The 26,865-nt window shown below is 41.9% G+C and overlaps 1 protein-coding gene across 4 annotated transcripts in view; it reads left to right on the top strand.

The window, feature by feature from the left end:
* Positions 1 to 26,865, top strand: part of myo1b (myosin IB) — a 391,964-nt gene that overhangs the window by 51,986 nt on the left and 313,113 nt on the right. For all 4 annotated transcript variants that reach the window (XM_070875885.1, XM_070875887.1, XM_070875886.1 and 1 more), the window contains exon 3: positions 11,610 to 11,725. In XM_070875885.1, the coding sequence (XP_070731986.1) occupies positions 11,610 to 11,725 (116 nt within the window). The remainder of the gene's footprint in view (positions 1 to 11,609; positions 11,726 to 26,865) is intronic.

Raw genomic sequence — 26,865 nt, forward strand, 5'->3', positions numbered from 1 at the left:
AGAACTTTTCCTTTCTCAGTTCCTATTCCACATCCGGACAGGTTGCACCTCAACAGAGCCGGGATCAATATCCTCGCGGGGAGGCGGGGGGGTGGGGGAGGGTTTGCTCGTGCTATTGGGGAGGGTTTAAATTCGCTTGGCAGGGGAATGGGAACCTGTGAATAGATTCAGTTGGGAGAGAAGCAAAGCTGGAATTGGAAAGCAGAAACATAAGAGGTAAATTTGGAAGGCGGGGGAAACAAGGGCTAGAAAATAGACAACAAGGAAGTTTGGCAGTGCTAACTGATATATACTTCAATGCAAGGAGTATAGGGAATAGGCAGATGAGCTGAGAGCATAGATAGATACTTGGGAGTATGATATTATAGCTATTACTGAGACATGGCTGAAAGAAGGGCAGGAATGGCAGCTCAACATTCCTGGTTACGGTTTTCAGATGGGATAGAGAGAATGGTAAAAAAGGAGAGGGCATCGCAGTATTGATTAAAGAAACAATTACAGCTGTGAGGAGGGATAAGGTGTTGGAAGGATCATCAAATGAGGCCTATGGGTCGAATTGAAGAACAAAAAAGGGCCGATCACACTGCTGGGAGTGTACTATAGACCCACAAACAGTCAGAGGGAGATAGAAGAGCAAATATGTAGGCAAATTTCTGAGAAGTTCAAAAACTATAGGGCAGTAATAGTAGGGTAATTGCAATTACCTTAATATTAGCTGGGATAAAATTAGTGTGAAAGGTATAGAGGGTGTGGAATTGCTAAAATGCATTCAGGAGAACTTTTATAGCCGGTATGTAGCAAGCCCGACAAGGGAGGGGGCGGTTCTGGACTTCGTTTTAGGGAATGAAGCTGGGCAGGTGGAAGGCATTTTGGTGCTAGTGATAATAATTCAGTGAGATGTAGGGTAATTTTGGAAAAGGACAAAGATAGACAAGGAATAAAAGTTCTCAATTGGGGAAAACCCAATTTTGCTAAGTTGAGAGGTGATTTAGCCATAGTGGACTGGAAACATCTACTTGGGTAAATCAGTGTCAGATCAGTGGGAGGCATTCAAGGAGATCCGGAGGGTTCAGAGCAAGTATTGAACAAATACTTTGGTTCTGTCTTCACGAAGGAGGACACAAATAATCTTCTGAATGTAATAAGGGACAGTGGGTCTATTGAGAAGGAGGAACTGAAGGATATCCTTATTAGGTGGGAAATTGTGTTAGGGAAATTGATGGGATTAATGGCCGATAAATCCCCAAGGCCTGATAGTCTGCATCCCAAAGTACTTAAGGAAGTGGCCCTAGAAATAGTGGATGCATTGGTGATCATTTTCCAGCAGTCTATTGACTCTGGATCAGTTCCTATGGACTGGAGGGTAGCTAATGTAATACCACTTTTTAAGAAAGAAAGGAGAGAGAAAACGAGTAATTATAGACCGGTTAGCCTGACATCAGTAGTGGGGAAAATGTTGGCATCAATTATTAAGGATGAAATAACAGCGCATTTGGAAAGCAGTGACAGGATCGGTCCAAGTCAGCATGGATTTATGAAAGGAAAATCATGCTTGACGAATCTTCTGGAATTTTTTGAGGATGTAACTAGCAGAGTGGACAAGGGATGTGGTTTATTTGGACTTTCAAAAGGCTTTTGACAAGGTCCCGCACAAGAGATTGGTGTGCAAAATCAAACCACATGGTATTGGGGGTAATGTATTGACGTGGATAGAGAACTGGTTGGCAGACAGGAAGCAGAAAGTCGGGATAAACGGGTCCTTTTCAGAATGGCAGGCAGTGACTAGTGGAGTGCCGCAGGGCTCAGTGTGGGACCCCAGCTCTTTACAATATACATTAACGATTTAGATGAAGGAATTGAGTGTAATATCTCCAAGTTTGCAGACGATACTAAACCGGGTGGTGGTGTGAGCTGTGAGGAGGATGCTAAGAGGCTGCAGGGTGGCTTGGACAGGTTAGGTGAGTGGGCAAATGCATGGCAGATGCAGTATAATGTGGATAAATGTGAGGTTATCCATTTTGGGGGCAAAAACATGGAGGCAGAATATTATTTGAATGGCGGCAGATTAGGAAAAGGGGAGGTGCAACGAGACCTGGGTGTCATGGTTCATCAGTCATTGAAAGTTGGCATGCAGGTACAGCAGGCGGTGAAGAAGACAAATGGTATGTTGGCCTTCATAGCTAGGAGATTTGAGTATAGGAGCAGGGAGGTCTTACTGCAGTTATACAGGGCCTTAGTGAGGCCTCACCTGGAATATTTTGTTCAGTTTTGGTCTCCTAATCTGAGGAAGGACTTTCTTGCTATTGCGGGAGTGCAGCGAAGGTTCACCAGACTGATTCCAGGGATGGCTGGTCTGTCATATGAGGAGAGACTGGATCAACTGGGCCTTTATTCACTGGAGTTTAGAAGGATGAGAGGGGATCTCATCGAAACGTATAAGATTTTGACGGGACTGGACAGGTTAGATGCAGGAAGAATGTTCCCGATGTTGGGGAAGTCCAGAACCATGGGACATAGTCTTAGGATAAGGGGTAGGCCATTTAGGACTGAGATGAGGAGAAACTTCTTCACTCAGAGGGTTGTTAACCTGTGAAATTCCCTGCCGCAGAGAGTTGTTGATGCCAGTTCATTGGATATATTCAAGAGGGAGTAAGATATGGCCCTTAAGGCTAAGGGGATGAAGGGGTATGGAGAGAAAGCAGGAAAGGGGTACTGAGGGAATGATCAGCCATGATCTTATTGCATGGCGGTGCAGGCTCGAAGGGCCAAATGGCCTACTCCTGCACCTATTTTCTATGTTTCTATGTTCCCTTAAAGAAAAAGGGTGGGACTAAGAAATCGAGAGTCCCTGCATGTCAAGGGATATACAGGCTAGGATTTTAAAAAAAAAAGGGAGGCCCATGATAGATACCGAGGGATCAATACTGCAGAAACTCTAGAGGAGTATAGAAACTGCAGGGGTGCAATTAAAAAGGAAAGTGGAAAGCAAAGAGAGGAATGAAAAAATTGTGGCAAGTAAAATCAGGGAATACCCAAAGATGTTTTATAAATACATTAAGAGCAATAGGATAACTAAAGAAAGAGTTTGGCCTATTAGTAACCATAAATGTAATCTGTGTGTGGAGGTGGAAGACGTGGGTATGGTTCTTCATGAATAATTTGCATCTGTTTTCACAAAAGAGAGAGGAGATGCTGATATTGCAATCAGGGAGGAGGAGTGTGAAATATTAGATGAAATAAACATAATGAGAGAGTAAGTATTAAGGAGTTTAGCAGCTTTGAAAGTGGATAAATCACCAGGCCCAGATGAAATGTATACCAGGCTGTTAAGAGAAGCAAAAGAGGAAGTAGCAGAGACTCTGACCATTGTTTTCCAGTCCTCTCTGGCTACAGGTGTGGTGCTGGAGGACTAGAGGACTGCTAATGTGGTACCTTTGTTCAAAAAAGGAGAAAGGGATAGACCGAGTAATTACAGGCCAGTCAGTCTAACCTTGGCGGTGGGAAAATTATTGGAAAAAATTCTGAGGGACAGGATAAATCTTCATCTAGAAAGACACGGATTAATCATGGACCATCAGCATGGATTTCTTAAGGGAAGGTCGTGTCTGACTAACTTGATTGCATTTTTTGAGGACGTAACAGGAGGGTCGATGAGGCCAGTGCCTATGATGTAGTGAATATGGATTTTAGCAAGGCTTTTGATAAGGTCCCACGAAAGTTAAAGCCCATGGATCCAGGGCAAAGTGGCAAGTTGGATCCAAAATTGGCTCAGAGGCAGGAAGCAAAGGTTGATGGGTGTTTTTGTGACTGGAAGGCTATTTCCAGTGGGGTTCCGCAGAGCTCAGTGCTAGATCCTTTGCTTTTTGTCGTACACATCAATGATCTAGACTTGAATATGGGGGTATGATTAAGAAGTTTGCAAATTATACTAAAATCGGCTGTGTGGTTGATAATGAAGAAAGCTGTGGACTGCAGGAAGATATCAATCAACTGGTCAGATGGGCAGAACAGTGGCAAATGTAATTTAATCCTGAGAAGTGTGAGGTAATGCATTTGGGGAGGGCTAACAAGGCAAAGGAATACACATTAAATGATAGGACACTGAGAAGTGTAGAGGAACAAAGGGACCTTGGAGTGCATGTCCACAGATTCCTGAAGGTAGCAGGCCATGTAGATAAGGTAGTTAAGAAGGCATATGGAGTACTTGCCTTTATTAGCTAAGTATGGAATATGAGAGCACGGAGGTTATGCTTGAACTGTATAAAACACTGGTTAGGCCACAGCTGGAGTACTGTGTGCTGTTCTTGTCACCAAATTACATGAAAGATGTGATTGCGCTGGAGAGGATACACAGTAGATTTACGAGGATGTTACCTGGACTGGAGAATTTTAGCTATGAGGAAAGATTGGGTAGGCTAGGTTTGCTTTCTTTGGAACAGAGGAAGCTGAGGTGAAACCTTATTGAGGTGTATAAAATTTTGAGGGGCCTAGATAGAGTGGATAGGACAGACCTATTTACCTTAGCAGAGGGGTCAACAACGAAGGGGCATAGATTTAAAGTAATTGGGGGGAGGTTTAGAGGGGATTTGTGGGGAAATTTTTCACCCACAGAGTGGTAGGGGTCTGGAACTCACTGCCTGAAAGGGTGGTAGAGGCAGAAACCTTCATTACATTTAAAAAGTGCACTTGGAGTGCTGTAACTTATAGGGCTATGGATCAAGAGCTGGAAAGTGAGATTAGGCTGGATAGCTCTTTGTTGGCCGGCACGGACACGATGGGCCGAAATGGCCTCCTTCCATGTTGTAAATTTTTATGATTCTATGATTATAGTAACATATGTTTTGCCCATGGAAAACCATTAATCCATTAGTCGATCCTTTCAATCCATCAATTTGCTTACTGGGGTTCTGGAATTAATCATCCTATAACCATTTTCCTAATGGGAATTCATCCACTCTTTGTAAATAAAAAAATAAAAAATCTCCATGGCTTTTAGTTCGCAACTCTCTTTTAACTTCGGTGCTTCTATAGTTCACAGCACACTTCTGCAATCTGAACTGCAGAGCATCAAATGTAAATTCATCTACTAAAAGAAACACCACATCATAACAAAAGTGGCAGGGTTGGCTAGGGCGTGAAGAGAAAGATTTGTGAAATAATTATGAATAATGAATTGTAATCATCAGAATAAAGGAGGCCAAGACATTTGAACAGACATAAGGCAAGCAGCTGCGGTAATCTCATCGGCAGTCCCTCGAAATCAAGGAAGACTTGCTTCTACTCTCAAAGTGAGTTCTTGGGTAACTGGACAGTCCAATACGGGAATTACAGTCTCTGTCACAGGTGGGACAGACAGTTGTTGAAGGAAAAGATGGGTGGGAAGACTGGTTTGCCACACGCTCCTTCCGCTGCTTGCGCTTGCTTTCTGCATGTTCTTGGCGACGAGACTCGAGGTGCTGATCGCCTTCCCGGATGCTCTTCCTCCACTTAGGGTGATCTTTGGCCAGGGACTCCCAGGTGTCAGTGGGGATGTTGCATTTTATCAAGAAGGTTTTGAGGGTGTCCTTGAAATGTTTCCTCTGCCACCTGAGGCTCGCTTGCTGTGTAGGAATTCCGAGTAGAGCGCTTGGGAGTCTTGAGTCAGACATGCGAACAATGTGGCCCGCCCAACGGAGCTGGTCAAGTGTGGTCAGTGCTTCGATGCTGGGGATGTTGGCCTGATCGAGGACACTAACGTTGGTGCGTCTGTCCTCCCAGAGGATTTGCAGGATTTTGTGGAGACATCATTCGAGGTATTTCTCCAGCAAGTTGAGGTGCCTACTGTATATGGTCCACATCTCTGAGCCATACAGGAGGGCGGATATCACTACAGCCCTGTAGACCATGTGCTTGATGCCAGATTTGAGGGCCTGATCTTCGACCACTCTCTTCCTAACACTAAATAGTAATAAGAATAAAGAAGGCACTATGTAAAGAAGGGAACAAAATGTTAAAAAGTTAAAATATTACAAGATGATGGGCAAAATTAAAATAGTGCAACAGAGTTTAATTTAAAAGTATGAAAATGCTGTATATTTATTTCATAATTCTATCACCCACTTACTAAAAGGCTCAAATTCTTCTTTTATTGTGACATTTTAAATTGTGCCCTCTAGTTCACGAATCATTACATAGAATATACAGCACAGAAACAGGCCATTCAGCTCAACCAGTCCCTGCGGTGTTTATGCTTCATTCGAGCTTCCTCCCGTCTTTCCTCATCTAACTCCATCAGCACAACCCTCTATTCCCTTCTCCCTCATATGCTTATTTAACCGCCCCTTAAATGCATCTATACTATTTGCTTCAACCACTCCCTGTGTTCCACATTCTCACCACTCTCTGGGTAAAGAAGTTTCTTTTGCATTCCTATTTGATTTCTTGATGACAACCTTATGTAAATGTGAGGTTATCCACTTTGGGGGCAAAAACACGAAGGCAGAATATTATCTGAATGGCGGCAGATTAGGAAAAGGGGAGGTGCAACGAGACTTGGGTGTCATGGTACATCAGTCATTGAATGTTGGCATGCAGGTTCAGCAGGCAGTGAAGAAGGCAAATGGTATGTTGGCCTTCATAGCTAGGAGATTTGAGTATAGGAGCAGGGAGGTCTTACTGCAGTTGTACAGGGTCTTGGTGAGACCTCACCTGGAATATTGTGTTCAGTTTTGGTCTCCTAATCTGAGGAAGGACTTTCTTGCTATTGAGGGAGTGCAGCGAAGGTTCACCAGACTGATTCCTGGGATGGCAGGATTGACATATGAGGAGAGACTGGATCGACTGGGCCTGTATTCCCTGGAGTTTAGAAGGATGAGAGGGGATCTCATCGAAACATATAAAATTCTGAAGGGACTGGACAGGTTAGATGCAGGAAGAATATTCCCGATGTTGGGAAAGTCCAGAATCAGGGGACACAGTCTAAGGATAAGGGATAAGCCATTTAGGACTGAGATGAGGAGAAACTTCTTCACTCGAGAGAGTTGTTAACCTGTGGAATTCCCTACCGCAGAGTTGTTGATGTCAGTTCATTGGATATATTCAAGAGGGAGTTAGATATGGCCCTTATGGCTAAAGGGATCTAGGGGTATGGAGAGAAAGCAGGAAAGGGGTACTGAGGTGAATGATCAGCCATGATCTTATTGAATGGTGGTGCATGTTCGAAGGCCGAATGGCCTACTCCTGCACCTATTTTATGTGTTTCTATTGATGGCCACTAGTTATGTGAGACCCAACCCTGTTTATCCTTTCTTGAGAGGTATACCCTCGCATTTCTGGTATCTACACCCTCTCCAGTGCCTCTATATCCTTTTTTATAATATGGCGACCAGAATTGTATGCAGTACTCCAATTATGGTCAAACCAAGGTTCGAGACAATGTATCTGAGAGAAGATCCAAATTCTCCATACTCATGAAAATATTAAATGATCTCTATCAAGTTCTCCCCTCATTTTCCTCTTCCCCAGAGAATAAAATTCCAGGGTAGGTGATCTTCCCTCATATTTAAACTTTTAAGTTCCGGAATCAGATTTCCCACCCTTGACTGGACTCTCCCCAATAATTCTACATCTCCCCTGTAGTAAGAAACCAAAACTGAACATGGTTCTTCACATGCAACCTCATCAAGGCAAGATACAACTTCAACATCTCCTTCTTGGATGGATAAGCTATACTTTTAGCTATACATCCCCACATTGTATTTGCTTTATTCACTACCTGTGACTATTGAGCTGACAGTTTTAACAACCTATCCACCAAAACAGCCAGATCTTTTTTTTCTGCTTTTGAATCGAGCGTGTTACCATTTAATATGTACTCCAGATACACATTCGGGTAGAGTTTCCGCTTTGGGTGCAATTGGGTAAAAAGAAATTGTCAATCTGGGCGCAAAGTGTGCTCAAAATTACACTCGTTTTCCGAATTGATTTTACGGTTCAAGTTTCTGCTCAAACTCATTTGCATAATCACACACGTAAAATCGGCCATGAGCCAACGCAATCAGGCAGCGTTTTAGAACATAATTTTTTTGCATTAAAAAGTATTCCTTGCTGTATAAAAGTTGGTACCTGGTGCAGTTTTATTAATACAGCTGAAAATGGGATTATCAAAAATAAAAGCTTTTTTAATCAGAATATCAAGTCCACCACCTGTGAGTAACCCAACTTTAAGTAACTGAAAATGACTTAAAAAAAAAATACAGAACTATTTTCTGGTTTCATTGGTATACAGTAATCAGTTTCTTAGTAAATGAAATATTATTAATATTTGAAAGCTTTTAAAACATACCTATTAGTGTCGTTATACCCCCAAAAAGCTTAATTTTAAGAGCCTCTTCGAAGGTCCACAAACAGGTGCAACTTATATGAAGCTCGCCTTGGTGATTCATTTGATTTGGAGATGGGGACAGTTTTGTGGGCAGGGCCAGTTTCCAGTGAGATGTTTTTTAAACCAGCGTAAAAGATCTAGGGATTCGATTTGCGCTGGACGTAACTTACAGTTGAACTTCCGCAATCCTTTGCACTGGTTTGGCCAATTTGGGGTTAATTGTGCTGGAATTATCAGCGTGACATTGCAGTAATTCTATCCCATTATGTTTAACCCTTGTTTGTTGCTGCTCTCTATTATTAGATTTACTATGTATAAGTCACATTCATAGACATTCCCTTTTATCATTACATACTGTGCTCAATCTTTATTTATGTATATTCTATATTTTCGTGACATATATTTTTCCCCTTCATAAATGTATCTAATTATTATCAATGCAGGCTGATAAATCCTATCTTGCTAGTAAATGGGTAATTTGAAGGGTTTATGGCCCATAAATATATTGATTTCCACCCATTGCTCAAACCTGTCAAGTGATTATTGATTTAGACATATCTATCTTATCCTTGCTCGAGAGACCTTTTTCAGCTGAAAGTGTACAGCATTGCTGAGGGAGTTTGTTAATTTAGTTTTAATTTTGATTGCGTCCCAATTGTTAAGAGCTACATATTAATGAAGGCACAGATTAATCATGATATGATGAAGGATAAAGAAATATATTTAATAGTTAATAGTGCTTCTCATCTCAAACATGGTGGGTCTCAAAGTTATGAGCCTGAAAGGACCACCTCTTCCCTAATGGGATACAAAAATGAACATCAGATTCCAGCTCCAAAATCACAAGACAGCACATCAAACAAAGTCAAAGTGATAAAGCCGTCCTATTCTGATTTTAAATATTCTGTGGCAGAAGAGCCACATTTTATGCTGTATACTATAATATTATTAGTGATTCAAAGCCTAGAAATTACTGTTGGCGATATTAGGCTTAACATGTTTATATTACGTTCCTTTGTTTCCGATTTGAGCAGAGGTACTGTGATGTTGCAAGAAAGAATAATCAAGAAAGAAGTATATTATTTTGTTTATACCTGTACTGTATCACCACAATGTCACCATTATCATCATCATCATTATCATGGTTCATCATTCTAGTTTTTGGCCAGGCTTAGTGCGTCTATTATCCATGAAGTAGTATACAGTTCAGAAAATATTTTTTATATATATATATATAAATAATATGTTTTCTCCAAAATGCATGCCCCAGACCTCCTCAGAGAATTACTCTCATACATGATGTACAGCAAAGTCACTTCTATAATTGCTACTTCTACAGATTTTTCCCTTTGCTTACTGTAGAAACATATGTGGAACTGGCAGGAAGAGCATGTGTTTTTCCAATTTAAATGCTATCAACAGCTACTATAACTGCAGTGTGTTTGGGAAACCTCAGCAGTTTGCGTAAGACACAGAATGCTTTTAAAATGAGGTTTTAAAAAGACGCACCTTGTACTGATTATAACAGTGATATTTTTAAGAATAAACTTTTAGAGTGGCGCTGTAGTGAAGATTTCAGTAAGTATCGTGCACTTTTGTGGTTTCTTCACAGTAGGAGGTAAGAGATACAGTAACATAGTGGGTCTAGGGCCCTGCTCTTTCACTCTTGTGCCTGGATCTTAATAAACTTCAGGGTGGCGAGATAGAAATTCCTCTGCTACTGTATTTGTCCTGGGTGAATTATATTTGTCCATTCTCAACACTGTTCTCAATAGGTGTGAGCCCACAGCGCAACGTTGCCTACAATAATAATTTGGTAGTTTTACTACATTGTTGCATTAGGAGCAGCTTTTCTGAGTTTGCTGTTGAGGAACATTATTAGGGCGGAGCAGAGGGAGTTTTACGATGAATGGGCAGGAATTTTCTGAAGAGAGCAGGGCACTGACTGAGAGGTGTATTAATGACAGCAAATGCAGTCTTATTAAGTCAATGTGTGATGGTGGTACTTATAAATGTAGGAACAAATGGTATAAATGGTTAGTTGTGTAAGTTTTAGATAGTTTATAAACCTAAAGAGATGTTAAAGGGAAAGGGCATTGTACTTGAGAAAAAATTCTTAAGGGAAATGACTCAATACTTAGTGATACATTTGGCTTTCTCATTACTTTGTTTTATATTTTCAAAATGCTGATCAGAGCTGAGAAAGGCCATAATGGATCTCAGACATATTACAGAATGACTCTCTATTCTGGATGTCATTTCAGGTAAGTCAAGACTGGAACATTCAGTACCGACTCCCAGCAATACCTCAGTGATTTTCTAGTCTCTGATTCCTTCAGTTGGCATCCATGACTGAGAAGAATGTGAGAAACATGGAATTGGTTGCAAGTTTTTCAGCATCTCAACCAGGTGCTCTCCAAGGCACCCCAGTAACTCCTCATGAGTATTGTCTCTCTGTAATTGTTTGTGTGCACGCAATGTCAGTTCCCAGAAGAATCTGAATGAGATTGTCATTTATCTTAAGGAAGAGTGTCTTATAACTCTGCTGACTGCCTCTCTGTCTCAGCGGATAAATACATTAGATGTTGTAGCACTGAGCCAGAAAGATTCCAAAACCCCTGTGATCATTTAAACCATCAACACTCACCGTCTGGCTTAGGGAATATGTAGAATTACCAAATAAGGAAGGTACTGAGGGGCTGCTACTGTCAGTAGGACTGTAAACCACCATGAACCAGGATTTTCAGGAGAGGAAAATAGAGATAAATTGGAGAAGAAAATTGAAATCTGAAAAGTTGAGTACAGTTACTGTTGCATTTGGCTCGTGAGACTTATTTCTTCAATGTTATACAGCTCTGGATTCCAGTATATTGTTGAAGAAATAAGCCAAAGGTACAACGAATATTCAGTAAATGCCGACTTGATAGATGCTCAGATACCTAACAACATCCGACCGCCTCCTTCATTCTTCCAGGATGTATCAAGTTCATCAAATAATGCTGCACTGATGCACATCCTCACTGTTCTGGAGTTTATTCGTTATTTGATAACTTTAAATATAAAGAATTATTATTCTACAGCCCACTCTTGGGGCTTGCTTCCACATTATACTTCCCAACCAACCTATCCAAGAATGGTAACGAATAGCGAAGTTCCCTGTTTTACAGCATGAAACCCATAATTTAGAACAACTAACATAAATTATTTGCAATTTAATTTTGATATTTTTGTTTTTTTCCTGTTGCAGACTTATATCGGAAGTGTAGTCATATCTGTAAATCCATACAGACACTTGCCCATCTATACACCAGAGAAAGTAGAAGAATATCGCAACAGAAACTTCTATGAGCTCAGTCCTCACATGTAAGTACAGCAAAGCTAAACAAACTACAACTGATTCAAGTAAAAGGACAGCATATGGACATAGCTGTTTACCTTGGATTAAAGGAAGAAAGAGGATGTGAATGCTTTATTCTTTAGTGTTTTTATTAAGCCTGTTCTACCCAGTTTACTTGTAATTTGTTTCGTATATTGCAAGATTCCGCCAAACTATTCCATCATTGACAAATTCTTCAATTCTCTGTTTGAACCCTGAAAGGCTTCGGTCCAAATATGGTATTTATTTTTTCTCATTGTATTTGATCCTATCTGTCCCTGCAACATCTGCCATTGCATTTTGTAAAATAAACCGGGAAGAAGATTGCTTTTTGAGCTCAGGTGTACAAAGCTGGGAAAAGTGGGGCCTGTGTGGTTACCGTAGGATAAATTACTGTCTGGAACAAATATGATTTTAATGGAAATAAAAATAAAAGGGAGGGATTGATGTTGCCTTAAGCTTGTATGAAATTTATTTCAGCTCCTGATAAAAATAATTCACAATTTGGCTTTGGAAAGTGACACTCGCTACCAAGGAGGGACCGGATGTTTTATTTAGGAAAATACATTTTCCTTCCATGAATTATATAAGGGAGTATTTAGAAAGCATTCATATTTTTCTAATATTTTTGTAAGCATCTGAAAGGGGGATGTCTAATTATACGATAAACCTTGTTTGTAAACATTAGTGATAGTTGGGTTAGATGAACAGTCTTTTCTTTTTAAAGTTATTTTCACAGGAGCTCCAATCATATGGTTTACTAACTATTTTATAATTTTCAAAATGCTGATATCTTTACATCATCAAAACATATATTGTATGTGATCTATAAGAACTCCATGGACACAGTTGTCACGAGGTTTGGTGCCTGTCAAGGTGGCCATCAGCTGTAGCTCCTCAGACAGACTATCTCCCTTCCATGTGTACCAGGCACCCTACTATACTTCACCCAAGCAGCCGCTCTTTATTAATGAACCTAGAAGCTGAGCGCTGGGAAACTGTTCAATAATCAGGGCATCGTATCCAAGCCCACTTCTGCCCTGTTAACACGTGTGCTGTTCAGTGAGGCTCACTTGACAGAAATCAGGATTCTTTTGTCCTTCATGGTCTGCAGATGCTGGACCCAGTTGTAATGGCCCTACTGCCATCTCAGATGTGATCAGCTGAGAGCAGCGAGTCAGAACAGATCAGATATTGAGCTTGGGGGTTTTCCTGGGCTGTGTGGTTCACAATCACGTCAAGCAGGGCATTTCTGCTTGAGCCATTAAGCAAGCTTGAAGTGGAGTAGTCCATTATAACTATTCACTGCAGAAATTAGATTCATCAAATCAAGTATGAGGAAGACTTGAGGGGGCCGAAATTCAGGTACGCCAGAAAGCTGGCGCACCTATGAGTTTTGACCTGGTTTTACCGATGGGTTCCATGTGATCGATATTCAGGACTTTGAAATTTTTTCAAAGTCCCACCAGAAGTCAGTCAAAGTGGGGGCGGGAGATCGACAGGAAGGCAGGCTGAGGGGCTGAATTTGGGTCGGGACCGGGACTCTGCCGCTGTCAATCAGCGGTGGAGCGGTGGTGACATCACAGCGAGTGTGCGTCACCACGCTCTTTCCCCTCTGTTAAAGGGGAGAGAATCAGTCATTTTTTATCTTCGGCCACTGAGCCACCAGGGAGGGTTTCAGCCTAGCCAGTGGCCTGGCACCCAAGAGGGGGTGGCAGGCTGCCCGTTGGTGGCCCGGCCGAACCTGTGGGCACTATTTCGCTGGCCAATCGGCAAGTCGGCTGGCAAAAATAAATACATGGCGGCCGCAGCAGTGGGCCCTCCCCTTGAAGGGCCGCCCGCTGCCAGGCCGCACACACTTCGGATAAGGTGCACCGACATAAAAAACTGTCGGGGCACTGCATGGCGGGAGATCGATTTATTAAGCTGAATTTTTCTCAGTTTATTTTTCAGGTGAGGGAGAGTGGTGGTGTGCATTCTGATGATGTGCTTGCGGCGGTCATCAGCATAGGGGACAGAATCGGGTCCAGAAATCGGGTCCAGGCCGAAAAATCCCCGACCTGAATTTGGGTGGGGGCGGCCATTTGTTCACAAAGCGGGGGCCATGAGATTCCGCCGATTGGCCGCCGCAAACGGGCAGTAACGTGTCTTTCTGAGACCCTGAATTTCGGCCCCGAGGTATCTGCGCTGCTATGACTTGCAGTAGCCACACTTGCTTACTGGCTCAATTCTTTAAACAAGCTTATCTACAGTCCAAAACACAGGTTTGTCTTTCAACACAGTTAAAGCTTCACTGTCAGTAAGTCTGTCCACACCAGTGTGACTGAGGAGAGGCCCAGAAGTAGTCTCATTCCTTACTGTTGTAATGTCAGTCTGAATTCATGGTTTCTGCCAGATAGTCTTCAACTCATCGCTGCCATATTTAAAGTGTGTGTCCTTTTTTAAAAAATAAAACAGAATAAAAACCCTCTGCTAATTGATCTTTGAATACCAACATCCGAAGAAATGCAGCTATCTTTGACCTTTACTCTCTTATAACAGATGTATATTTGAGTGTCTAAACAAACTCCATGGTTAACCTAATTGAACAGTCTTTGACATTATAGAAGTATTGTAAATATCTAAAATGGAGAAAGCTGCTTTAAATTTAATCACCTGAACTTTCCAGGGGGATTAGATCTGTGGAATCCTCAGAGAAGCAGAATAAAGTCTTAAAAACAACCGCAAGTACCATTTCTCCAGGATTTCCACTGATAGGGAGATCAGGAGAACCTTGTGAAAATTTGGACCAATGATTCACCTTTTTTTATTTGTGTCTCAATTTTCTCCTGGCCTCTTCTGAACCTACTGTGATGTCTGATTATAAAATGTAATTGAATAAAGAAGTAATTTATAGTGTGTATCACTTTAAATATTTTAATGGTAGTTTGATGTTGGCTGGATAAAGAAAACACAAAGGCAGAATATTATCTGAATAGCGGCAGATTAGGAAAAGGGGAGGTGCAACGAGACCTGGGTGTCATGGTACATCAGTCATTGAAAGTTGGCATGCAGGTACAGCAGGCGGTGAAGAAGGCAAATGGTATGTTGGCCTTCATAGCGAGGGGATTTGAGTATAGGAGCAGGGAGATCTTACTGCAGTTGTACAGGGCCTTGGTGAGGCCTCACCTGGAATATTGTGTTCAGTTTTGGTCTCCTAATCTGAGGAAGGATGTTCTTGCTATTGAGGGAGTGCAGCGAAGGTTCACCAGACTGATTCCCGGGATAGCAGGACTGACATATGAGGAGAGACTGGATCGACTGGGCCTGTATTTACTGGAGTTTAGAAGAATGAGAGGGGATCTCAGAGACACATATAAAATTCTGAAGGGACGGGACAGGTTAGATGCAGGAAGAATGTTCCCGATGTTGGGGAAGTCCAGAACCAGGGGACACAGTCTAAGGATAAGGGGTAAGCCATTTAGGACTGAGATGCGGAGAAACTTCTTCATTTAGATAATTGTTAACCTGTGGAATTCCCTACCGCAGAGTTGTTGATGTCAGTTCATTGGATATATTCAAGAGGGAGTTAGATATGACCCTTACGGCTAAAGGGATCTAGGGGTATGGTGAGAAAGCAGGAAAGGGGTACTGAGGTGAATGATCAGCCATGATCTTATTGAATGGTGGTGCAGGCTCGAAGGGCCGAATGGCCTACTCCTGCACCTATTTTCTATGTTTCTATGTTATGCTTGTTAACTGCCATATTATAAGAAACTTGGTCATTAATGGGAAAATTAAAACAGGCTGCTGAATAGAGCTCAGCCAAGTCAAAAAGGACACTGTAAGCTGTATTTTTTTTAATAATGGTAGTTATATTTAGTATTTAAAGAATTTCTATGGCAGTGTTATGCTATAAGAACTACATTTTATTAAATGTGTAAGATTTCCCTTCCTACTCAAGCTACTGCTTTAGTTGTACTCTCAGAATAAGACTGAGGATATATAAATGTGCTCCTTTATTCTACAGATGGTTTTTATAGTGGTGTATTTTCCAGTATGTTTCATATTAACTTATATCTCTAGTTCATGCAGGAGGGTTATGTCGTTATACATGACCTGTTTAATACTTAGATGAAGTGCCACCAAGGCTGAACTTGGTCATGTGTATCTAATTTGTCTGCAAAGCTGTGGGGAAACTGAAATGCTCTGCTTTCAAACAATTCATACCATATCAATCCTGACGTTAAGAAATGGTAGAACTTGGTATGTGACCTTCTATATGTTGAAGGAATAATGGATGATTGCTTGTGTTCTCCGTAAACCTGAGGTCATCCAAAACTCTGCTGACCATGTCCTAACTCACACCATGTCCATGTTCACCCATCCCCACTGTGCCCGCTGACCTATACTGGCTCCCAGTTAGGCAATGCTTCGATTTTAAAACTCTCATCCTTGTTTTTAAATCCCTCCATGGCCTCACCCTGCCCTTTCTCTGTAATTTCCACCAGCCCTCTGCGATATCTGTGCTCCTCTAATTCCTGCCTCTTGAGCACCCCGATTTTACTCGCTCAACCATTGGCAGCAGTGCCTTCTGTTGCCTAGGCCCTAAGCTCTGGAATTCCCTCCCTAAACCTCTCTGCCTCTCTACCTCTCCTCCTTTAAGACGCTCCTTAAAACCTACTTCTCTGACCAAGCTTTTGGTCATCTGCCTTAATGGGCCTGAAATCCCGGTTCAGGGCTTCCTGCGGGCGCTCGCCAGAAAATTAATAAAAAAGATCCACACCTACCTTTTCCTGCTGCACCCTCCAGCGATCCCGGTCCTCTCCCTGCATATCAGAGCGTGTCCACGTCTTGGAGATGCGCAGGGAGAAGCTGCAGTCATATGGCACTGGACAGCCAATCAAGGTAAAGTATTCTCATTCATAATAATGGGAACTCCGTAAGTAGGAGTTCTTATTATTATGAATGAGAAACACCCGCCCCCCCCCCCCCAACACAAAAACACAAATAAAAAATAGAGAAAAACATCACATATTTAACATTAATTTAAATTAAAGTTAATAAATGTGTTGGGAAAAAATATATTTTTTGGATTTTTTTTAAAGGTTTGCAATTAGGATTTAAAATAGAGTTGCCTTAGTGGGCGGGGTTTTTAACAGAAAAATGTGTTTTTATTTTTACCTGTTTTTTATATGTTTTAAAACTCTAACGCTGATAAAAGTAGGCTGTGCGCCTGCTTTTACCAGGCGCAAGGGTTTTAAAGACATTTGCTGGGTAAGAGATAAATAGCACAATCTCGCTCATGCGAATGTCCTTGCTGCCGAGACGTATTGAATCTGTCAAGCCAGAACTTGACAGATTGAAAAAGCCAGTTTTCCGCCTCCTATGCATGGCGCGCCGAAAACCAGCTTTTGCGGGATCTCGCCGGGTTCGTACACACTCCATACGGACCCGGTGAGGCCGGAATTTCAGGCCTAATACCTCCTTATATGGCTTGATGTTAAATTTTGTTTGACAACACTCCTGTGAAACGCCTTGGGACATTTTACTATGTTAAAAGTGCTATATAAATGGAAGTTGCTATTGTCGTTTAGGTAACCTCTCAGTACCCTAAGCATATAACTTTTATGCCAAGACTGGGGGTAAAACGGACATGGATGCAGATTGGATACAAACCTGTTCGAGATTGAATTAATGATTCATAATTGCATGCAGAGATAACAAGTCCATTTTATAATGTACTGGTAACCAACTTGTTGTAAAGCAATCTTTTAGATTTGAAAGTATACTTAAATTTGGGTTGGGGAAAGCTGATAAATAATAATTGAGGGGAAATTATGGTTTTGGGAATCCTCGAAGTTTATTGGACTTGCATAATTTTATTATTGGAAATATGCATTGAATGATATCCTGGCGAGAGCATATCTTGGTGGCTGAGAGCTGCTCTATAAAGCTGGTGAGCAGTAGGGGCAATTGGGAGCACCTGGCTGGACAGAGAATACAAATGTAAAATAAAATATATACATCATAAGCACACAATAACTGGATTAGAATTAGTGTAGAGAGATCCTAGAAAGGGAACTGTAAACAATCGTAGATTTGAAAGTTTTAATCACTTGAGAAGTAATGAAAAAGAATAGAATGTAGCCTACAGAGCACATGTCTGCACACTAAAAGGCTTTGCAATGCACCATGTAGGCCACTTTTGGATAACAGCTCATTTCTGATCACCACATTACATAACGACATAGATGCATGGTACAAATGCAGAAAAGAGCAACAATAATGATCTTGTGTAAAGGAGAGAAACAAAGATAAGGGAACTTTAAGCTTTTATATCTGGAGTTTTTGACCATTTTTCCACAGCAAAATTTTGGAAAAAGAGTTATTTTTTAATGTGTTTTTAAAGGCAAAGGGCTGGATTTTCAGTTGTCTGACGCCTCAGTTAGCGGCCAGAGGGGGCGTTAATGGGAGCGTAAGAGTGTACTGATTGGGAGCACAGCGTTTAGTGTCCCGGCTAAAAATTCATTCGAGGTTCACCGGGGGTGCAAACCAGTAGCGCCTGGCTACTGATGATCACTCCGATGATGATGTATTCCTGGTGCAATGTGCACGCTTGTGCCGCGGCTGGAAAATTAGGAATGGCCGCCTCATTTAGCAGCCGGCAAGAACAACGTCTGGAAAACCAGTCGGTACAGACTTGCAGAGTCGTTAACTGGTGGCTACTTAAAGGGCTGATGAAGCGCCTCCCTTGGAGATCCCAGTCAGTGCAACGTTTGAACAGAGCATGGTGGAGTGCCTCCGAGTTTGCAGCGGCAGACAGACATAACAGTACAGGTTGAAAACAAGTGATTTTGAAAACTTTAATGGGTGCATTACCATGCCATGCCTTTAAGGCTTTTCTCGGGATCTGATTCGGAGTTCCGCGCATGCGCAATGGCTCTGCCAAATTTACCGACCAAACTTTCATTATCGCCCCCCCAGCTCTGGTGTGCAATGACTGATTTATCGCCCCTGTCAGCTCTTTGACCGATTTGGATGAATTTCTCGGCGTAAGCCACAAACTTTTTCAAGACGTTAAAATTACCGCTCCACTTGGATTGACGCCCCAAATGAGGCGCGACCGAATTTATCCCCATAGTGTATTTACACAAGTTCGATAAAAGTGGCTATGAAATCACAGGTAATTAAGATTCTGATAAGCATTGAAGTTGTTTCCCTGTAGATTGTAAATAATCAACTTTTCAGGATTGTCTTGGCAATTGAACAACAACTCACACCTTTTCTGTGGAATGTCCTTGATCCTCTTTCTGGCTGTGAACAAATAGATATAAGGCAGCGTGACTCAATTTCCATAAAAGCAAGACACTCGGGGTGTTTATGGAGCATCTGACTCAGCTGTGGCTCAATGGGTAGTACTCTTGATCTGAGCCAGAAGGTTGTGGGTTCAAGTCCTACTCCAGAGATGGGCACATAATCTAGGCTGAAAATTAGATGCAGTGCTGAGGGAGTGCTGCAGTGTCGGAAGTGTGTCTTTTGGATGAGACGTTAAACTGAGACATCTGCCCCCTCAGCTAGTTGTAAAAAAATCTCGTGCCACTATTTTGAACAAGAGCAGGGGTGTTCTCCCTGGCCAATATTTATCCCTCAATTCACATCACTAAAACAGATTATCTGGTCATTATCACATTGCTGTTTGTGGGACCTTGCTGTGTGCAAATTGGCTGACATGTTTCTTACATTACAACAGTAACTACACTTCAAAAGTACTTAATTGGCTCTGTGACATCCTGAGGTCGTGAAAGGTACTATATGAATTTTGAAAATGTCTTCAATTAGTATTTTCTCTTAGCTACTTCACTACTATGCAGAATTATAATCTTGTATATCTAAAGTTCTCTAATACTATATAAAGCTCTGTGCATCATCTCAGTTAGAACAGAGTTTGCAACCAAAAGAGGTTCTTTAAGAATCCCAAAATGGTTGCTGGTGCCAAGAGTTCTCACCTGCAGGAGAGGAGAGAAAATAAAAAAAAAAGAACTATGGAGTGGTGCCAACCCAAAACCTGCCCTTGGCCGACACCCGCATACATACACTCTCCTCACGGATAAGTTGATAGCAATCAGAAGATGCTGACTTCCCTCCCCCTCCTGCACCCCCGTCCCCCCTTAACCCGTTGAAATTATATTTGTATTCTACAACCAGTTAATGTTACTTTCATTATCCTGTATTGTGAAAATAACCATCTCACTAACCAACTCTACTCCAGTCATATCACAAGACGGAAGCACTAATACTCTTGCTGCATCATTTACAGGAGCCAGCATAAGGGTGCTCCTTCTACAAGAAAATGCTTGCACCTTGCATTCCCATTTAAGATCCTGAATTTTTAAAGAATAGCACATTGCAAGGGTTTTGGTTCATTACTGGGTTTATTCTATGCTCTTGGATGATGGTTTCTGTGTTCTCATGAAAGAAAGTTGAGTAGCTGCACTACAACATCCAGTTACTTCATTCTATTCTTTTTTGGTGCACGCTGTAACCTTTAGATTATCCTGTGTCACACAGTAAGATCCGGGAAATCTCAAACAAGCATCACTACCAATGTTTGGTTACAATACGGAGAGGGAGTAACTGAATAAAATAGAAATGTTTCACAGGAGGGATGAGTAATTCATACCAGCAGTGAGGAATGATGTTTTTCCGGGTGTGGTTTGCATTGTTCCAGGAGGGATCCTTTTTTATCAAACAATAAATATTTAAAAATCACACAACAATAATAAAGCTATTTGAAGGAAAGATTTGCTTTGCAAACAATTGTCACGATATGGTTTCATTCTCTACTTGATCATGGTGGGATATAATCCAAGAACAAAACTTGGGAACTGCCAAGAATAAGCTTTAGAATTCGTAAGCATCTCATAAAAAGATTATATAAACGGAAACTACTTGACAGTGACCATTGCCTATACTTGACAGTGACCATTGCCCAAAGGGATAACAGTCTTTCCCCTGTTAAATGCATTTCAGTGCAATCAGATGCCAGAAATTACAGCACTGAAGTGGGAACATATTTGTGAATGACCAGATCATTTACATTCTTCCGAAATTCCATTCCCATACAAATAATATCAGTTTGGTTCATTTCAAATACTATTATATATTCTCCAGTAACATTATGTTGATTAAATAGCTGTCAGATTTCGAGGATAAATTGATTCAAGTTGCAAGATATTTGTGCTACTATACCTTTCTACTGGAGAAACTTCTTATGTTCCAAGTTTCTCCTCCTTCAAGATTCACACATGTGTACTTCCAGCAGGAGTCACTGAATAGTGATCAGGTATAGGAAACCATTCCAGTTTGCCTCATCTTAACTCAGTGCTGCTGAGACCAATTGTAGTGTCCCATTTCTGCCTCAAGCCTAGATCATCTAACTCAACAGACTGGGGTCGAACCTGGGCCTGCCCTGGTTTTTGTGGCTCAATTACTCAACGCTTAAAGCTGTCAAGTGATCAGGGGAGTCATTTGGTAAGTTTTGAACAGTGACAAGGCTGCATTGCAGTTCATTCTTTCCAATGAAGGCAATTACATAGAAACATAGAAACACAGAAACTAGGTGCAGGAGTAGGCCATTCGGCTCTTCGAGCCTGCATCACTATTCAATAAGATCATGGCAGATCATTCCCTCAGTATCCCTTTCCTGCTTTCTCTCCATACCCCTTGATCCCCTTAGCCATAAGGGCCATATCTAACTCCCTCTTGAATATATCCAATGAACTGGCATCAACAACTCTCTGCGGTAGAGAATTCCACAGGTCAACATCTCTCTGAGTGAAGAAGTTTCTCCTCACCTCAGTCTAAATGGCTTATCCCTTATCCTTAGATTGTGTCCCCTGGATCGGGACTTTCCCAACATCGGGAACATTCTTCCTGCATCCAACTTGTCCAGTCCCGTCAGAATTTTATATTTCTATGAGATCCCCTCTCATCCTTCTAAACTCCAGTGAATATAGGCCCAGACGATCCAGTCTCTCCTCATATGTCAGTCCTGCCATCCCGGGAATCAGTCTGGTGAACCTTCGCTGCACTCCCTCAATAGCAAGAACGTCAGGCCATTACAGAAACGTGGTTGCAGGGTGGCCAAGACTGGGAATTAAACATACAGGGGTATCTGACAATTCGGAAGGATAGACAAGAAGGGAAAGGAGGTGGGGTAGCTCTGTTAATAAAGGATGATATCAGGGCAGTTGTGAGAGATGATATTGGCTCGAAGGAACAAAATGTTGAATCATTGTGGGTGGAGATTAGAGATAGTAAGGGGAAAAAGTCACTGGTGGGCGTAGTTTATAGGCCCCCAAATAATAACTTCACGATGGGCCGGACAATAATCAAGGGAATAATAGAGGCATGTGAAAAAGGAATGGCAGTAATCATGGGGGATTTTAACCTACATATCGATTGGTCAAATCAAATCGCATGGGGTAGCCTTGAGGAGGAATTCATAGAATGCATACGGGATTGTTTCTAAGAACAGTATGTTACAGAACCTACAAGGGAGCAAGCTATCTTAGATCTGGTCCTGTGTAATGAGACAGGAATAATAAATGATCTCCTAGTAAAAGATCCTCTCGAAATGAGTGATCACAGTATGGTTGAATTTGTAATACAGATTGAGGGTGAGGAAGTAGTGTCTCAAACGAGCGTATTAAGCTTAAACAAAATGGACGACAATGGGATGAGGGCAGAGTTAGCTAAAGTAGACTGGGAACACAGACTAAACAGTGGCACAATTGAGGAACAGTGGAGGACTTTTAAGGAGCTCTTTCATAATGCTCAACAAAAATATATTCCAGTGAAAAAGAAGGGCGGTAAGAGAAGGGATAACCAGCTGTGGATAACCAAGAAAATAAAGGAGAGTATCAAATTAAAAACCAATGCGTATAAGGTGGCCAAGGTTAGTGGGAAACTAGAAGATTGGGAAAATTTTAAACGACAGCAAAGAATGACTAAAAAAGCAATAAAGAAAGGAAAGATAGATTACGAAAGTAAACTTGAGGTTTTGGTCTCCTAACCTGAGGAAGGACATTCTTGCTATTGAGGGAGTGCAGCGAAGGTTCACCAGACTGATTCCCGGGATGGCGGGACTGACCTATCAAGAAAGACTGGATCAACTGGGCTTATATTCACTGGAGTTCAGAAGAATGAGAGGGGACCTCATAGAAACGTTTAAAATTCTGACGGGGTTAGACAGATTAGATGCAGGAAGAATGTTCCCAATGTTGGGGAAGTCCAGAACCAGGGGACACAGTCGAAGGATAAGGGGTAAGCCATTTAGGACCGAGATGAGGAGAAACTTCTTCACCTAGAGAGTGGTGAACCTGTGGAATTCTCTACCACAGAAAGTTGTTGAGGCCAATTCACTAAATATATTCAAAAAAGAGTTAGATGAAGTCCTTACTACTAGGGGGATCAAGGGGTATGGCGAGAAAGCAGGAATGGGGTACTGAAGTTGCATGTTCAGCCATGAACTCATTGAATGGCGGTGCAGACTAGAAGGGCCGAATGGCCTTCTCCTGCACCTATTTTTTATGTTTCTATGTTTCTATGTTTGCGCAAAACATAAAAACAGATAGTAAAAGCTTTTACCGATATATAAAACGAAAGAGAGTGACTAAAGTAAATGTTGGTCCCGTCGAAGATGAGAAGGGGGTTTAATAATGGGAAATGTGGAAATGGCTGAGACCTTAAACAATTATTTTTCTTCGGTCTTCACAGTGGAAGACACAAAAACCATGCCAAAAATTGCTGGTCACGGGAATGTGGGAAGGGAGGACCTTGAGACAATCACTAACACTGGGGGGGTAGTGCTGGACAGGCTAATGGGACTCAAGGTAGACAAGTCCACTGGTCCTGATGAAATGCATCCCAGGGTATTAAAAGAGATGGCGGAAGTTATAGCAGATGCATTCGTTATAATCTACCAAAATTCTCTGGACTCTGGGGAGGTACCAGCGGATTGGAAAGCAGCTAATGTAACGTCTCTGTTTAAGAAAGGGGGCAGACAAAAGGCAGGTAACTATAGGCCGGTTAGTTTAACATCTGTAGTGGGGAAAATGCTTGAAGCTATCATTAAGGAAGAAATAGCGGGACATCTAGATAGGAATAGTGCAATCAAGCAGATGCAACATGGATTCATGAAGGGGAAATCATGTTTAACTAATTTACTGGAATTCTTTGAGGATATAACGAGCATGGTGGATAGAGGTGTACCGATGGATGTGATGTATTTAGATTTCTAAAAGGCATTCGATAAGGTGCCACACAAAAGGTTACTGCAGAAGATAAAGGTACGCAGAGTCAGAGGAAATGTATTAGCATGGATCGAGAATTGGCTGGCTAACAGAAAGCAGAGAGTCGGGATAAATGGGTCCTTTTCGGGTTGGAAATCGGTGGTTAGTGGTGTGCCACAGGGATCAGTGCTAGGACCTCAACTGCTTACAATATACATAGATGACCTGGAAGAGGGGACAGAGTGTAGTGTAACAAAATTTGCAGATGACACAAAGATTAGTGGGAAAGCGGGTTGTGTAGAGGACACAGAGAGGCTGCAAAGAGATTTAGATAGGTTCAGCGAATGGGCTAAGGTTTGGCAGATGGAATACAATGTCGGAAAATGTGAGGTCATCCACCTTGAGAAAAAAAACAGTCAAAGGGAATATTATTTGAATGGGGAGAAATTACAACATGCTGCGGTGCAGAGGGACCTGGGGGTCCTTGTGCATGATTCCCAAAAAGTTAGTTTACAGGTGCAGCAGGTAATCAGGAAGGCGAATGGAATGTTGGCCTTCATTGCGAGAGGGATGGAGTACAAAAGCAGGGAGGATCTGCTGCAACTGTACAAGGTATTGGTGAGGCCGCACCTGGAGTACTGCGTGCAGTTTTGGTCACCTTACTTAAGGAAGGATATACTAGCCTTGGAGGGGGTACAGAGACGATTCACTAGGCTGATTCCGGAGATGAGGGGGTTACGTTATGATGATAGATTGAGTAGACTCGGTCTTTGCTTGTTGGAGTTCAGAAGGATGAGGGGTGATCTTATAGAAACATTTAAAATAATGAAAGGGATGGACAAGATCGAGGCAGAGAGGTTGTTTCCACTGGTCGGGGAGACTAGAACTAGGGGGCACAGCCTCAAAATACGGGGGAGCCAATTTAAAACCGAGTTGAGAAGGAATTTCTTCTCCCAGAGGGTTGTGAATCTGTGGAATTCTCTGTCCAAGGAAGCAGTTGAGGCTAGCTCATTGAATGTATTCAAATCACAGATAGATAGATTTTTAACCAATAAGGGAATTAAGGGTTATGGGGAGCGGGCGGGTAAATGGAGCCGACTCCACGGCCAGATCAGCCATGATCTTTTTGAATGGCGGAGCAGGCTCGAGGGGCTAGATGGCCTACTCCTGTTCCTAATTCTTATGTTCTTATGTTCTTATATCCTTCCTCAGATTAGGAGACCAAAACTGAACACAATATTCCAGGTGAGGCCTCACCAAGGCTCTGTACAACTGTAGTAAGACCTCCCTGCTCCTATACTCAAATCCCCTAGCTATGAAGGCCAACATACCATTTGCCTTCTTCACTGCCTGCTGTACCTGCATGCCAACTTTCAATGACTGATGTACCATGACACCCAGGTCTCGTTGCACCTCCCCTTTTCCTAATCTGTTGCTATTCAGATAATATTCTGCCTTCGTGTTTTTGCTACCAAAGTGGATAACCTCACATTTATCCACATTATACTGCATCTGCCATGCATTTGCCCACTCACCAAACCTCTCCAAGTCACCCTGCAGCCTCTTAGCATCCTCCTCACAGCTCACACTGCCCAAACTTGGAGATATTACACTCAATTCCTTCATCTAAATCATTGATATATATTGTAAATAGCTGGAGTCCCAGCACTGAGCCCTGCATCACCCCACTAGTCACTGCCTGCCATTCTGAAAAGGAGCCGTTTATCCCGACTCTCAGCTTCCTGTCTGCCAACCAGTTCTCTACTCACGTCAGTACATTACCCCCAATACCATGTGCTTTAATTTTGCACAGCAATCTCTTGTGTGGTACCTTGACAAAAGCCTTTTGAAAGTCCAAATACACCACATCCACTGGTTCTCCTGTGTCCACCCTCCCAGTTACATCCTCAAAAAATTTTAGAAGATTTGTCAAGCATGATTTCCCTTTCATAAATCTATGCTGACTTGGACCGATCCAGTCACTGCTTTCCAAATGTGCTGCTATTTCATCTTTAATAATCGATTCCAACATTTTCCCCACTGCTGATGTCAGGCTAACCAGTCTATAATTCCCTGTTTTCTCTCTACCTCCTTTTTTAAAAAGTGGTGTTACATTAGCTGCCCTCCAGTCCATAGGAACTGCTCCAGAGTCGACAGACTGTTGGAAAATGATCACCAATGCATCCACTATTTCTTGAGCCACTTCCTTAATTACTTTGGGATGAGGACTCTCAGGCCCCAGGAATTTATTGGCCTTCAATCCCATCAATTTTCCGAACACAATTTCCCGCCTAATAAGGATTTCCTACAGTTCCTCCTTCTCACTAGACTCTCTGTCCCCTAGTATTTCCGGAAGGTTATTTGTGTCTTCCTTAATGAAGACACAACCAAAGTATTTGTTCAACTGGTCTGCCATTTCTTTGTTCCCTATTATAAATTCACCTGATTCTGACTGCAAACATTAATTTGTCTTCACTAATCTTTTTGTCTTCACATATCTATGGAAGCTTTTGCAGTCAGTTTTTATGTTCCCAGCAAGCTTCCTCTCATACTCTATTTTCCCCTTCTAATTAAACCCTTTGTCCTCCTCTGCTGAATTCTAAATTTCTCCCAGTCCTCAGGTTTGCTGCTTTTTCTGGCCAATTTATATGGCTCTTCCTTGGATTTAACACTATCCCTAATTTCCCTTGTTAGCCATGGTTGAGCCACCTTCTCTGTTTTATTTTTACTCCAGACAGGGATGTACAATTGTTGAAGTTCATCCATGTGATCTTTAAATGTTTGCCATTGCCTATCCACTGTCAACCCTTTAAGTATCATTCGCAAGTTTATTCTAGCCAATTCACGGTCTC

The sequence above is a fragment of the Pristiophorus japonicus genome, chromosome 3 (assembly GCF_044704955.1).
Source record: "Pristiophorus japonicus isolate sPriJap1 chromosome 3, sPriJap1.hap1, whole genome shotgun sequence".
In the NCBI taxonomy this organism is placed as follows: Eukaryota; Metazoa; Chordata; class Chondrichthyes; family Pristiophoridae; genus Pristiophorus; species Pristiophorus japonicus.